This window comes from Hypanus sabinus, chromosome 3 (assembly GCF_030144855.1).
Source record: "Hypanus sabinus isolate sHypSab1 chromosome 3, sHypSab1.hap1, whole genome shotgun sequence".
NCBI lineage: Eukaryota > Metazoa > Chordata > Chondrichthyes > Myliobatiformes > Dasyatidae > Hypanus > Hypanus sabinus.
The window spans coordinates 170,996,461-171,011,653 of NC_082708.1; the positions used below are offsets into that span (position 1 = coordinate 170,996,461).

Consider the following 15,193-nt stretch of genomic DNA (forward strand, 5'->3'; position numbering starts at 1 on the left):
GAATTTTATCTCTCATCAGCTGTTGTTCAATTGGGTAAGTCAGCAGAAGATTATACTTGGATTGGATTTCCATCCGCTTATTATATATATTTGGATCTGGAGATAGGGCATATTTTCAATCAAGATCTTTTAATATTGCTAAGTCAGACCTTTCTTTGTCAACTTTTTTCTTTATATAGGCAGACAGAGTAAGAGAAAATTTGCCCACGAATATATGCTTTAAAAGTATCCCAGACTATAGTACCAGCAGTATCTCCTTTAAAATTTTCTTTAAAGAAAAAAGTAATATGATTTTCCAAAAACCTTAGAAAATTTTTATCAGATAACAATGATAAGTTAAAATGTCAACTTCTATTTGATACAGAATGAACAGGTAATCTTAAAGCCAGAAGCACAAGTGCATGATCAGACAAAGCAATCTCCTTACAATCACAGGATCATACCAGTGGAAGCAAGTTTCTATCTATAAAAAAGTAGTCAATCCAAGAGTACATATGATGAACCTGAGAAAAACATGAATATTCCTTTCCTTGAGGGTGCAAAAAACGCCACACGTCGAGAATACCACATTGAAATAGAAAGGATTTAAAAAGAAGGACTGATTTATTAGTGACAGGTGTTTTAACTTGAAGAGCGGTCTAATATAGGGTCAAGCCAAAAATTAAAATTTCCACCGATCACCAAGGAATACCGATTCAAATCAGGCAGAAAAGAGAAAAGACGTTCAAAGAACAAGGAATCATCTGTATTTGGAGCGTTTACATTTGCAAATACCATTAGTTTATTCTCAAGACTACCGGAAACAATAACAAAATGGCCATTTGTTTTAGAAATTACATTATGTTGAATAAAGGATGCATTCTGTTCAGACAGGATAGAGACACCTCTCGATCTAGATTGGGAGGGTGAGTGATAATGTATACCCTTCCATCCTTTGAAAGAATGTGAAATATCATCTTTACGAATATAGGTTTCTTGAAGGAAGGTTATACGAGTTTTAATTTCTGGATATAAATACAAGAGAAAATCTTATTTTGTTTAACAGGGTTATTTAGACCTTTCACATTAAAACTTGAGTATATTAATAAAAGAATCCATCAAGTATCCTTTAGTAATGAATAAAAGGTAACCACAGACATGTAGATAGCGAATAAATAAAACAGTAGAAACATCCAATCAGCTTTCTGGAAGAACCCATTTCCCCCCTCCCTCCCCCCAAAGAGAGAAAGCAGCTAAGGGAGGCTGAAGACTAAGTCTAGCGTTCTCAACCCAAAACTCCGGCGGCTCTAGAAAGTATATATGTATAGCTATGCTGAATAAACGATTATATATATATATATATATATATATACACACACAAAAACAAAATATCGAAGTAAATAACTTTGCTATTTATGAAAAAAACCATGGGAAAATATAAGTATTAGTCTCGGTAAAAAGGGAAGACAATAAAATCAAATATTAGTAAAAGCCAATAAGGAAAACAACATATGCTTGTGGGTGCAAAAGAAAAGGAGTAAAGAAACAAATAAAAAATAATTAGAAAGGGAAGCGGTTTAGATAGCTTCCTACATGACTAATTTAAGGCATTCAAGGGAGAAAAAAAAACAAGATAACAAAATGGTAAAATAATGAAAAAACCAAAAACCAGCAATAAGAAATATAGAATATTGTATACTATTGAAAAACAGTAAAAGACCGAAAGGTATATAAATAATCAAAAGATAGGAAAAGTCAGAGTGAAGTTAAAGTAAAGCAAAACACCCTATAGTTTCATTCCTCAGTAATTACTACATGTACACCCTACATAATTACTTTCAGTCAAATTACTAAAAAGGTAAAAATCAACGTAACAATGAAAGAATATAACGTATTGTTTAAAAAGACCTGCGAAAAAGTAACATTAAAGAACCCGTGTAATGGCAGAAAACAACAAAAGAGAAAATGGATGCAGTCTGCCTGCATATTTTGCATAGTTTGAAAAATAACAAAGCGCCAATTACTTAATCAAACAAATGATTAAGGCTTCGTAAACCAAGAAACCTTGTTATCAACAAAGCGCTAATTACTTGATTGAACACGAAATTAAAACATTTGGCATAAAGAGAAATATTCAAGGTTGAATTTAAGTATGGAGACTATGTAAAAATTTCTTAGCTTCTTCAGGCTTCGTAAACCAAGAAACCTTATTATCAGAAGTAGTAGCCTTGAGTTTACACGGATCTCTGAGAGAAAGGTGACAGCTAGTTTGAAAAGATCAGACATGACCTCTTTAAGAGCCTGTCTAGCCCTTAGAACTTCCGGTGGATAATCCTGAATGATCCGAAACTGTTGATCATGAAATTGTAATATGCGTTTCTTCCTTGATTCACGGAGGATCCGTTGCTTAATCTGATAGTCATAAAAGCGAATGATAATAGAGCGAGGTTTGGCAAAATCCCAATTAGGTGGGGTAACTTGGTGAACGCGCTCAAATTTTGGTAGTTCCGATAATCTTTCAGCATTTGAGCACAAAAATCGATAGGTTGATTACCCTCCAGTTTTTCAGGAAGCCCAAGAATTCTGATAGTGCACCCTCGGTTCCTGGTCTCCAAATCTGTAAGTTTCTTCAGTAATGTGTCGCATTTTTTATGCTGTTCCTTAGAAGTTTTCTTGTAACCTTCGATATCTTTTTGCAACACCGGCAGAGATCCTTCATGTAGCTTAATACGAGTTTCATGGTCATTCACAGTTTGCTATATACTTCCAAGTTTCCGACTAAGCTTTTTCAGTTCAGATTTAACCAGGTCGAAGGAATTCTGTAACAAGTCAAACTTGGATTCCAAGTCATCCAGTTTATCCAATTTTTTGAGTCTCTCTTACATTTGTTGAAACATTTCAGTCAAAATCTCTAAAGTAAACTCTTTTTTAGAGTATTTTCTACTCATGGTGCTCTCACCGAGATAGGTTTAAACAGCAAAGTAAGCGAATAATTTTGGAGCACGTAGCTACTGCAACCTACTCCATTACAGCCAGCCGATCCCGGTCTTCCTGTTAGAACCTTGGAAGATACTAAGAATGGGCTCCCTCACCTCTGTCCCTCAACATAGGAGCCCCTCAGCTTGACGATACTAAATTGACTGGCCTAATCTCAAACAATAACGAGGAATCCTCCAAGGAAGAAGTCATCACCTTGACACAGTGGTGTCAAGAAAACATCTCTCCCTCAATGTCACAAAAACAAAGAAGCTGGCTGTGGAGAACAGGAGGTATGGAGACAGGATAACCCCTATTGACATCACTGGATCTGGGGTTGAGAGGGTGAACAGCTTTAAGTTCCTCGCCATACACATTACTGAGGATCTCACATGGTCTGTACATACCATCTGCCTGGTGAAAAAAGCAGAACAATGCCTCTTTCACCTCAGAGGATTGAAGAAGTTTGGTATGGGCCCCCACATTCTAAGAACTTTCTACAGGGGCATATTTGAGAGCATCCTGACTGGCTGCACACTGCCTGGTATGGGGACTGTACTTTCCCCTATCGCAGGACTTTTCAGAGAGTGGTGTGGACAGCCCAGCTCATCTGTAGATGTGAACTTCCCACTATTCAGGACACTTACAGAAGGAGGTGCGTAAAAAGGGTCCAAAGGATCACTGGGGACTCAAGTCACCCCAACCACAAACTGGCCCAGCTGTTACCATCCACAGCATTGCAGCGAGGACCAACAGGCTCCAAGACAGCTTCTTCCACCAGGCCATCAGACTGATCAATTCACGCTGACATAATTGTATTTCAATGCCATATTGACTGTCCTATTGTACATACTACTTAGTACAAATTACTATAAATTGCACATTGCACAGAGATGTAACATTAAGATTTTTACTCTTCATGTATATGAAGGATGTAAGAAATAAAATCAATTCAATCTCACAGGTTTTGAAACCCATGTGACTATTATTTAAATCTACCTGAAATTGTTAGGCAATAACTTCTTTCTTCAGATAAATGATCAATCAAAACTATTGAAGGAGGGCAAATGAATAAATTTTATTCCTCCTTTAAAGTTAATGCAATCATTAGCCAAATAAACAATTTGTTAGGGACAAAATACAGGAATATAGCGAGATCAGTGATATAAGGTCAGTGCTAGCCAGAGCGCACCGGAGCACGTCCGGCACATCTTTAAGAAAAATGCTGAAATAAACAAGCTAATTAATTAGGTGCCGCCCAGGGTGATCTGAGTATCTCAGAAACTGCTGATCCCCTGGGATTTTTACGCGTAACAGACTCTGGAGTTTACAAAGAATGGTGCCAAAAACAGAAAAAAAACATCCAGCGAGTGACTTCTGTGAGCGAAAACATCTTGTTAAATTCACTTGCTGGAATTTTTTTTTGTTTTTGGCACCATTCTTTGTAAACTCCAGAGTCTGTTGTGCGTAAAAATCCCAGGAGATCAGCAGTTTCTGAGATACTCAAATCACCCTGGGCGGCACCTAATTAATTAGCTTGTTTATTTCAGCTTTTTTCTTAAAGATGCGCCGGACGTGCTCTGCTGCGCTCTGGCTAGCACTGCACTACTGATCATGACAACAATCTTTCCCCCAGTGTTAGCAAAACAACAGAGCTGGTCATTATCTTCAGGAAGTGGGGTGGTGCACATGCTCTTGCCTACATCAACAGCGCTGAGAATGGGAGGGTTATGAGTTTCAAGTTATTTGGTCTGAATATCACCAATAAGCTGTCTTGGTCCAACTGTGTTGATTCTGCAGCCAAGTAAACTGACCAGCACCTCTACTTCTTCAGGAGGTTAAAGAAACTTAGCATGACTGCTTTAATCCCTCAACATTTTGTTTTAATCAATGCATCATGGTGAATATCTATCCAGATGTAACATGGCTGGGTATGGCAATGCTCTGCCTAAGAGTGTAAGAAACTGCATAGTTGCAGACAGAGCTCAGCACATTAGAGAAACCTGCCTCCTCTCCATGGACTCTAGCCATGCCTCTTACTGCCTTAGAGATATAGCCATCATAATCCCATCCCAGACATTCTCTCTTCCCACACCTACCTTGTTATGACCTTGCCCCTTTTGGTCTAGGTACACTACACTTCCTCTGTACTGCAATACATCATTCTGTAGGATTGAGGCAGGAAATATGTTCCAGATGTTGGGAGAGTCCAGTACCAGAGGGCATGGATTGAGAATAAGAGGTCAGTTATTTAAAATAGAGTTGAGGAAGAGCTTCTTCTCCCAGAGAGTTGTGGAGGTGTGGAATGCACTGCCTCGGAAGACGGTGGAGGCCAATTCTCTGGATGCTTTCAAGAAGGAGCTGGATAGATATCTGATGGATAGGGGAATCAAGGGATATGGGGACAAGGCAGGGACTGGGTATTGATAGTGAATGATCAGCCATGATCTCAGAATGGCGGTGCAGACTCGAGGGGCCGAATGGTCTACTTCTGCACCTACTGTCTTTTGTCCATTGTCTATTGTCTATTGTACTCTGTTGTTGAGTTTCTTTAAGCCACCTCAATGCACTATTGCACTGAATTCATCCTGCTTAGACAGTATGCAAGACAAGATTTTCACAGTATCTTGGTACATGAGAATTAAGTGTCCAGCAGCAATGTTTCTCATTCTGAGTCGTGTAAAGTATCAGAGGGTAAGCAACTTTTTGTGCAACATGGGCAAATTTTGCAATGATTTTAGGAAGAAGTTGTCAAAAGAAAAAAAAAATTTGTATATATAGTTTGAGTGAAATAAAAATACTAATTTAAAATCTGAAGCATGCTTCTGCATGTGAACATAGATGTTATGATGCAATATCTACTCTGCATCCAGTAATACCATTCTCAATATATGAATGCCTAGAGTTGAAAATTTGTGATAGGAGATATTTGCAACAAGTACTTCTCACATTATTAAATAAAGTCATCAAATTTAATCAAGAAAAAAATGAAAGCATTTAGACACTCAATCGGTAGTAGTTTTCATTTCCAAGATTCAAATCCAGATCAATGGTAGAGACAATATTCCAAGTGACAGAATTAGTCTGTATTTGGACAGGAATATTCAAAAAGCCTTCATTAAAAAGCAACCCTGTCCCACTCATTTGATTGAAATTTTTCCAGTGGTTAGGTGTGTCGATGAGGGTAGTGCCATTAATGCAATCTACACAGATTTTAGCAAAATCTTCAATAAAAGCCCACACAGGAGGGATCCAGGAACAGATGGAAATTGGATCTAAAAATGGTACTCTTGATGATATGTTGCCGATTTATCTTGGAAGGTTCTGAGCTTCTTGATGGAGCTGCACTTGCCCTCGAATGCATAACAAGCCACGTGACACATGCCTTCCAGATAAGGGTAGGATTTGGGACATTAGGAGGCAAGTCACTTGCCAGAGGATCCCCAATTTCTGATCTGCTCTTTAATCGATTGTATACATAGCAGATCCAGTTGAGCTTCAGGTCAATGATAAACTTTTACAACGTTTATGGTGGTGGGATCAATGTTGGTAATGTCACTCTATTGTTGGAGATGGTACCTTTGAAATGCAAAACTGCTACTTAGTCCTGAAATGTTGAAGTTTAGTTTTGTGCAGTCACGAGCAGCTCCATTTGCTGAGGAATGGTGAATAGTGCAAGCTAAGAGAGCAATCACCCATCCGATATGCCTTTTTGTGATTTTATGATGGAAGATCATTGATTGAGATAGCCATTGACCATGACTGCACTTATATTAGGAAATCACACTTGGTCAAATGCTGCTTTGATGTCAAGGTCAGTCCATCTTAAGTTACTTCATGAATTGAGCTCAAACCCATACTTAAAATGTGCAGCCAGAAGATTCAGATTAATTTATCACATGTACAGTGAGACATACAGTGAAATACATTGTTGCGTTAGCAACCAACACAACCTAAGGATGTGCTCGCGACAGCCCACAAGTATCATCACACATTCCAGCACCAACAAAATTGCCCACAATAGATGTGGTGGAAGTAGATATAATAGCATTGCTGTAGATGCACTTAAGACAAGCACATGAACAGGAAATGAATGGAGGGATATAGATCATCGGCGGGCAAATGTGTAATCTAAATTGGCATCCTTATGGGCTAAAAGGGCCTGTTTTATGTTCTATTCAGGCAGGTTTCTGTGAACATTACTAAGAAGTTGAGACAGATTTACTTAACATTTCTTTCGCAATGTCTGTTTTACTGAATTTTTCTTTTGGTTAGTTTGCTTAATTAACTATTCCATATTAAAGAGGTAGTGAGTCAAACCTCAATATTATAAATACAAAAAACATGTTGAATCGAATAACTGACAAGCTTAGAAATTCTGAAACAATAATTCCTAGGAAGAACATCAGATGAAGGCAAGGACAATTATCCTCTGAATAGCTCAATTATAAAGTTCAACTGGGTGAGGAAGCTGCAGGATCACTGATGGATGAGCTTTCCAATTTAAAGAGGTATTGAAAATGACGCAAAGAAGTTCCTACAAAACAACTATTTAGTGAGTTACATGACAGGCAGTAATAATAAACAACATCATTTGCTATAATATAATTTCTTGGATTTAATATGGTTACATACAAGGAAGGATGTTAACATATCGATTTTTCTCTTTATTTTCTTCCTTCGATGCAGCTTCGCAAGTGGCCTGAATTGGACATGCAGGGAGAGCCTGTGTAACCATGGAAACATAATACATATTACTATATTGCTGAAAAAAGAGACCATCTCTGAAATCCTGAACACTGAAGATTTAATACATACTATCACTAGTAATTTCAAATCCCCAATTTATTCTCAAGTAGTTAATAATTTAAAAAGTATTGTTTTATATTAAATCAGTAACAAATCAGTACATAAAAAGTTACACCTGAATTTAATAAAGTAATATGTATATCACTTTTGAATATTGAATATGCAGTGCCTTAAGGAATTTTTACCATACCAACTCAGCCTGGATACAGCATAAGCCAACTGGGTGGATTTTACAGCAGACACATTTACATCAAATTAACAGCACAATTGAAAAGTAGCTAAAATAGTAGGAAAAGTCAATACTAAAAGTAAAGACAGTAATAATAAAATCAATATAACTATCAGCTATTGCAGTAACCAAATTGTTATATGTGGAACCTGCTATTTAATTTTAAATGGAGATACAAATATTGATAAGTTCAGGCAGTATAAATTGCCACCAGTATGTGGTAGAGTTGATGTATGTAACAGTAGTTTTCAGAAAATATTAACTACCCATTGCTGAAGACATTCTTGAGAGGTCACATGTTTCTCAAAAGAATACAAAATAGGATTAGTGTAAATGGATATTTAATGGTTTTCACATAATGACTACTACGTGTGAGATGCCTGTCAGCGTGATGAATGTAGAGTGTTGATTACAACCAGGACTATGGTATGCTGTTAACAGATCTTCATGGTGATTGTGAAAGCAGAACCTTTGCTGCTGAAATATTGTGAAAATCAGATCCACCAAGTAAGAAACTGCAAAATTATTTTCCCAAGAGGAGGACAACAAACTCAGTAGGGTTGAGAGAACAATTAAGGATGCATGCAAAGATGCAGAGGGATCAGACAGCCATGAGCATAACCAAAGATACTGGTTGGGGAGTTTAATGGAGGGGGAGATTAAGGGCAGAGGAATAGAATGTCTTGATACACTTGGATGGGAGCTGTAGACTAAGGATTTTAAAAATAGCCAGGAAGGATGAAAGAGGATGGAAGGATTAAGTGAACTATTGGAGAGAGTGGGACTGGAGAAAAAGTTGAGGTTGGTGTGTTGCTGATAGCCAAACTTCAAACATGAATGGATAAGACAAGTGGCAGAAGGCACTAACAGGAGAGAGATTTCCTTAAGGGAAAAGGATCAAGACTTTTTTTGTGACAAAACTAATTTTATGCAATATACAGTAGAGCCAAAATTTATAGCAAATAGTAATAGAAGCTATGAACACTTTGTACAGTAGTATTATTCTACATATAATTTTTAAAATTGTAAACAATATTGCAATTTAAATGATATATCATCTTCAGAGCATGTATTGTGATTGACAACTTCCTCACAAGAAAGTCTTCAGCAACAGATAATTTGCAATTTTCTGAAAACCGCCATTATGGTCTCTTATTGGATTGAGTCTTCCTAATAACAGGATAACTACTGCACTGATGTGTCTAAATTTTAAGAAGCACCTCTGGGTGCTGTATTTAAATAAATCATTATTGTTGTTAGAAATAAAATATATTGACATTGGTTCACTTAGAGTTGCTCATTTTAAAACATATTCCAGTGATAAGATTGCAAGTTGCAACTATTGATATATTAAGTATGCAAACTACTGGGTAAACTACAAAAAATAAACCTTCAGTATCGCTAATCCTCAAAATTAGAAGAATGAAAATGTTCACACAAAAAGAATTAAAACTTACTGTTACTCCAAATGTATAAACATATTTAAAATGTGAATGGATTCAGTAATGTAAAGAAAGTCAAGCTCAGATTTGGCAAGTAGAACCTTACATCTTCTCAGATACACAGATATATATAATATTGTAAACAATATGATAAATGCAAGTTTAGACAATTATTTTTTTAAGTAGTGGACAAGGCATTAAAGACTGATATCATCATAAGCTTTTTCACAGGAGTAAGGAACACACTAAATAAAATGATTGAACAGATAAATGGTTTGCATCATGTGCATTTTCTATAACAAGCTGAAGAAACTGATTAAATCTGCAGATGATGGAAATCCAAACAATACACACAAAATGCTGGAGGAGCACAGCAGGCCAGACAGCAGACTGAACTGGTAGTAAAAATCTTGGAATTGGAAATCAGAAAGTAGCAGCAAAGTCTATAGGTTTGACTGAATGTCACTCTGTGCAGAAGCAGTTGTGATGAGTGTTGAAGGCTGTGACATGCGTTCATGTAGAATTCAACATTGTATGCTTGAATGATAACAATAAACAGTGCATAGCAGAGATAAAGGAGGAAACCTAGTACAAATCATCATGGGGCTCTAGAAATAACTGCCAATGGACAGTTGGGAAAAGAGGCAAAAATTGTTGCCAATTGAACTCATTTTTGGTTAAGAGTGGAAGCAGTTCAAGGTTAAGACACACCCCTCCAGATCCACAAAAGTGGAAGAGGTTTAGAGGAGGATCATGGCCAATCAGGACAACAGTTGAAGACTGAGAAAGTAATACACAACACTCAAGACTCAAAAGAATTTCAGCTGCAGAAGTTATAATTAATAAAGAAATTTACATTAAATTCTTCTCTGAAAAGCTTGTTGTCATCTGCCATTCGTCGATTAGCTTCTTCTTCCAATTTCTCGATAGATAAAGGTGGATACTTTCGGTTTGTGCTTGGAGATCTTGCTAACAGTGGCATGCTTTGAAGCTCTGAATGAAAAGAACAGAGACAGATCCATCAGAACCATGTTAAGTATAGGGCTTGAGTATAAAATATGTTTTCTAACTTCTTTAACAGCATAATTAATAGTCGCGGAAACCAGAAGTCTTAGAACAGAAACTGAAGTGTATAAACATAGAGACATACAAACAAGCTTTAGAGTATACTTTATAAATGTGAACGAATTTCTCTTAAGCCCTTCTCCAAGATTACATAAAACTACTACAGAAACAAGTTTGCAGCTTTTTGTCGCCAGTACCTAATATAGCAAGTAGCCAGAGTGGCCTTTAGACTACATCAGTCATTCATTTCATTAGCAAACATGGGACATACTAAATTAGCACTGTTTTACTTTCTTTCACACACTTGTTTTAATAAGTTGGTATGTTCCCCCTCAACAATTTATAATTACCCAATTTAAACTAGAGGACATAGATTTGGAGTGAGAGGGATGAGATCTAAAGGTGATCTATAAATTTTTCACACAAAGTGAAACTGATAGGTGGAATTAATTGCCAGAGGAAGTAGTGGAAACAAGAACAATAAAACAATTTAAGAGGCATCTTGACAATTGCCTGAATGAACAAGGCATAGAAGGATATGAAGTTAATGCAGTAAAAATGGGATTCGGATGGAAAGATAGATGCAGTGGGCCAAAGGGACTGTTCCTATGCTGTATAACTAAAATATCATCTTGTTTGGCAGGCTCCTTTGTGCTGCCGATCTATTTGATAAAATTTGACATCCATAGCAATAAAGTACCAAGCTGAATGAATCTCAGGTTAGTATATGGTCACATATATTCTATGTACTTTGACAATAAATCTCAGGGTAGAATATGGTGACATATATGTATTTTATGGTGAATTAGAACTTTGAAGTAGTGAGAAAATATTGCTTTATAATGAGATAATGATTAGGTGCTGGAATGGACTCAATAATAGCACTCTTCCCTCAAGTTAGTTCAAGGCAACATCCAAAAGCATCTGGACATAAATTAAATTGAAACTTAGTAATACTGTACATTAAGGAAGCAATTTTCAAGAAATAAAAACACCTTTTGCTGAAATATTAAAATAAAGCCTTTACTGTTAAGTGTGTTACTATAAAAAAGGAAGCTTTTTCAATGTACTAATAAGTACTTTACCAACCAACACTATTACAAATAACTTGTCATTTATCCACCCCATTACCAACTGTTGGCCTTATACTCATACATAAGTTACCCATCACCTTTCCCCACATTTAATTAATTGAAAGCAAAACACTTGTAAGAAATACTCTGCTTTAGAAAAGTGCACAACAATCTATTAGTGCAATATGCTCACACTTCCTAATTCTATGTTGCTGAATTCGCATTGCAATTAATGAACTTTACCTGAAAGCATCCGCAGTGGCCCATGCAACACTTTTCTCAACTGCAACTTTCATGCCAAATTGTGAAAAGATGCCCATGATTGTTTGCCAAAGCTGCAGAATTGAGATGAGACCAGCGGGAAGGTAGAGTGATAAGTCAGGTCCTCATTTAATTATGTTAAATTATAACATTTAATTATGTTAAATTTGGTTAATTTGAATAGAGAGTGTCAGAGGTGTTAAAAATCACCCATGTGACAGCTTTCAAAGCTAAGGATACCACCTAGATGACAATTCATTTTTGCAGCTATTTTATGGCAACACATTCTGCACATCATTAGGGAACTTAAGGTAAAAGAACCCCAAGAGGCAGTTATCACAATACGATTGAGGTCAAGTTGAAATCTCATAGGGAGAAAATAAAGTCTGACATAGCAGTATTTCAGTGGAGTAAAGGAAATTATCGTGGCATAAGTGAGGAGTTGGCTGAAGTAAATTGGAAGATGTTGGCAGGGATGACAGCAGAACAGCAATGGCATGAGTTTCTGGGAAAAATGAGGAAGGTGTAGATGTATTCCAAAAATGAAGAAATACTCAAATGGCAAAATACTGCAACTGTGGCTGACAAGGGAAGTCAAAGCCAATCAATGTAAGAGCAAAAGAGAGGGCAAACAACAAAGCAAAAATTTGACAGGAAGATAGAGGATTGGGAAGCTTTTAGCAACCTACAGAGAGCAACTAGAAGAATCAATAGGAGGGAAAGGAAAGCAAGCTAGCAAACGCTATCAAAGAGAATAGTAAAAACTTTGTCAAGTATGTAAAGAAAAACAAACAGAGAGATGAGAGTGGATATAGGACCACTAGAAAATGAGGCCAAAGAAATAATAACAGGGAACAAGCAGATGTCAGATGAACAAAATTAGTATTTTGCATTAGTTTTCACTGTAGGAGACACTGGCAGAGTGCCAGATGTTAAAGGGTGTGAGGAAGAGAAGTGAGTGCAATTACTGTTACAAGGGAGAAGGAACTCAAAAAGATGAAGGATCTATAAGTACATAAGTCACCCGGATCAGATGAATTACATCTTAGGGTTCTGAAAGACGTAGTGGTAAAGATTGTGGAGGCATTAGCAATGATCTTTCAAAAATCATTGGACTATAGAATGGTACCAAAGGACTGGAAAATTGCAAGTACAGATAGTTCCCGAGTTACGAACGTCCGACTTACGAACAACTCGTACTTACGAACGGAGGAAGGAGAACGCTGTTGCCATTTTAAGTCGGATAACAACGCCATCTGCCACTTTGTTGGATCACGACGTCGTCCGCCATTTTAAGTCATTGCTGTTAACACTGTTGAGTGTGTAACTTTGTATTTGGCTTAAACTTTTCTTAGCAAGATTCACCCTGACTCCCCCCCACCCTTTCCAGACAGCACCGCCCCCACTTGTCCCATTTAACCTGTCTCAGTGCGGTGGACTTCAGGACCCGGGGCAGCACAGGACCCACCGCCCACGGCTGCTGCTGAATTTCTACTCCATTGACGGAAAACAATCACGATTGAAAATAAAGCAGAAATAATAAAGTGATCGGAAAGAGGTGAAATGCCATCAGTCATTGGAAAAGCGTTAAGCTGTACAGTCAGTCAACGAACAGAACAATTTTTAAGGATAAAGGATAAAGTGACAATAATGGAGCATGTGAAAGGCCCTACCCCGATGAAAGCTACAATTATTACTAAGCAATACACTGATTTAATTACTGAAATAGATTTGTTTCTTTATTGTTTTACATGCATATAAAGGTAAAATATCTACAATATACTAACAAAAGTTGGACTAACTGATGCTAAATAATACCGGATGTACCTGTTCCGACTTATATACAAATCCGGCAAAGATGGACTCGGGAATGGAACTTGTTCGTAACCCGGGGACTGCCTGTATCACTCTATTCTTTAAGAAAGGAGGAAGGGAGCAGAAAGGAAATTATAGACCAGTTAGCCTGACCTCCGTGGTTAGAAAGATGTTGGAGTCAACTGTTAAGGATGAGGTTATGGAGCACTTGGTGACACAGAACAAGATAGGACAAAGTCAGCATGGTTTCCTTAAGGGAAAGTCTTGCCTTACGAATTTTTTGAGGAGATTACAAGTAGATAAAGCGGATGAAGTGATGTTGTATATTTGTTGTATATTCAGAAGGCCTTTGACAAGGTGCCACACATGAGGCTGCTTACCAAGCAGCCCATGGCATTACGGGGAAGTTACTGGCATGGTTAGAGCACTGGCTGATTGGCAGGAGGCAGCGAGTGGGAATAAGAGGATTCTTTTTTGGTTGGTTGCCAGTGACTAGTGGTGCTCTGCAGGGGTCGCTGTTGGGGCCACTTCTTTTTATGTTGTATATCAATGATAGAATAACGGCTCTGTTGCCAAGTTTGCAGATGATACAGAGGTTAATGGAGGGGCAGGTAGTGTTCAGGAAACAAGTAGGGTGCAAAAGATCTTAGAAAATGGGCAAGAAAATGGAAAATACAATGTCAGAAATGCATGGAAATACTCTTTGGTAGAAGAAATAAATGTGCAGACAATTTGCTAAACAGGAAGAAAATCCAAAAATCTAAGAGCGAAGGGACTTGGGAGTCCTTGTGCAAAAGAACCTAAAGGTTAACTTGCAAGAAGAGTTGGTGGTGAGGAAAGCAAATGCAATGTCAGCACTCTTTTCAAGAGGTGTAGAATACAAGAACAGGGATGTGATGCCGAGGTTTTATAAGGACCTGCTGAGGCCTCACTGTGAACAGTTTTGGGCTCCTGATCAAAGAAAAGATGTGATGGTATGGCAGAGGGTTCAGAGACAGTTCACAAGGATGATTCCAAGAATGAAAGGGTCATATGAGTCATGTTTGATGGCTTTGGCTCTGTACCTTGGAGCTGGAATTTAGAAGAATGGGAGGGGGGATCTCATTGAAACCTTATGAATTTTCAAAGTCCTAGACAGAGTAGATGTGAAAAGGATGTTTCCCATGATGAGGGAGTCTAGGGCAAGAGAGCACAGCCTCAGCATAGGCGGGCGTTTAGTCAGAGGGTGATGAATTTGTGACCACAAGCAGCTGTAGAGGCCATGTCATTGGGAGTATTTACAGCAGAGATTGACAGGTTCTTGATTGGACACGGATTTAATGATGGAGCAGACTCACTGGACCAAATGGCCTAATTATGCTCCTATGTCTTATATTCTTACCCTCAAGTGATGGTACTATGACACAGAACTAGTGATATTAACTGAGTCATGACAGATATGCATGTTAAATTAAGGATGATAGGCAATTCCGGACCTACCCAACTTCAAAATCTGTTGTAAGAGCCTAACTCAGTTGATAAGCTAGAAAAAAAAGCTTTTTTTC

At 37.6% G+C, this 15,193-nt stretch overlaps 1 protein-coding gene across 4 annotated transcripts in view; it reads right to left on the reverse strand.

Moving 5' to 3' along the window:
- ptpra (protein tyrosine phosphatase receptor type A) overlaps nt 1-15,193 on the reverse strand; it is a 219,091-nt gene that overhangs the window by 61,379 nt on the left and 142,519 nt on the right. For 3 of the 4 annotated variants that reach the window (XM_059965672.1, XM_059965671.1, XM_059965670.1), the window contains 2 exons: nt 10,292-10,428; nt 7,591-7,681 (listed from right to left, as the gene is read on the reverse strand). In XM_059965672.1, coding sequence (XP_059821655.1) covers nt 7,591-7,681; nt 10,292-10,428 — 228 coding nt within the window. Of the gene's footprint in view, nt 1-7,590; nt 7,682-10,291; nt 10,429-11,816; nt 13,173-15,193 lie in introns of those variants that run through there. The other variant, XM_059965673.1, reaches the window with a different exon arrangement.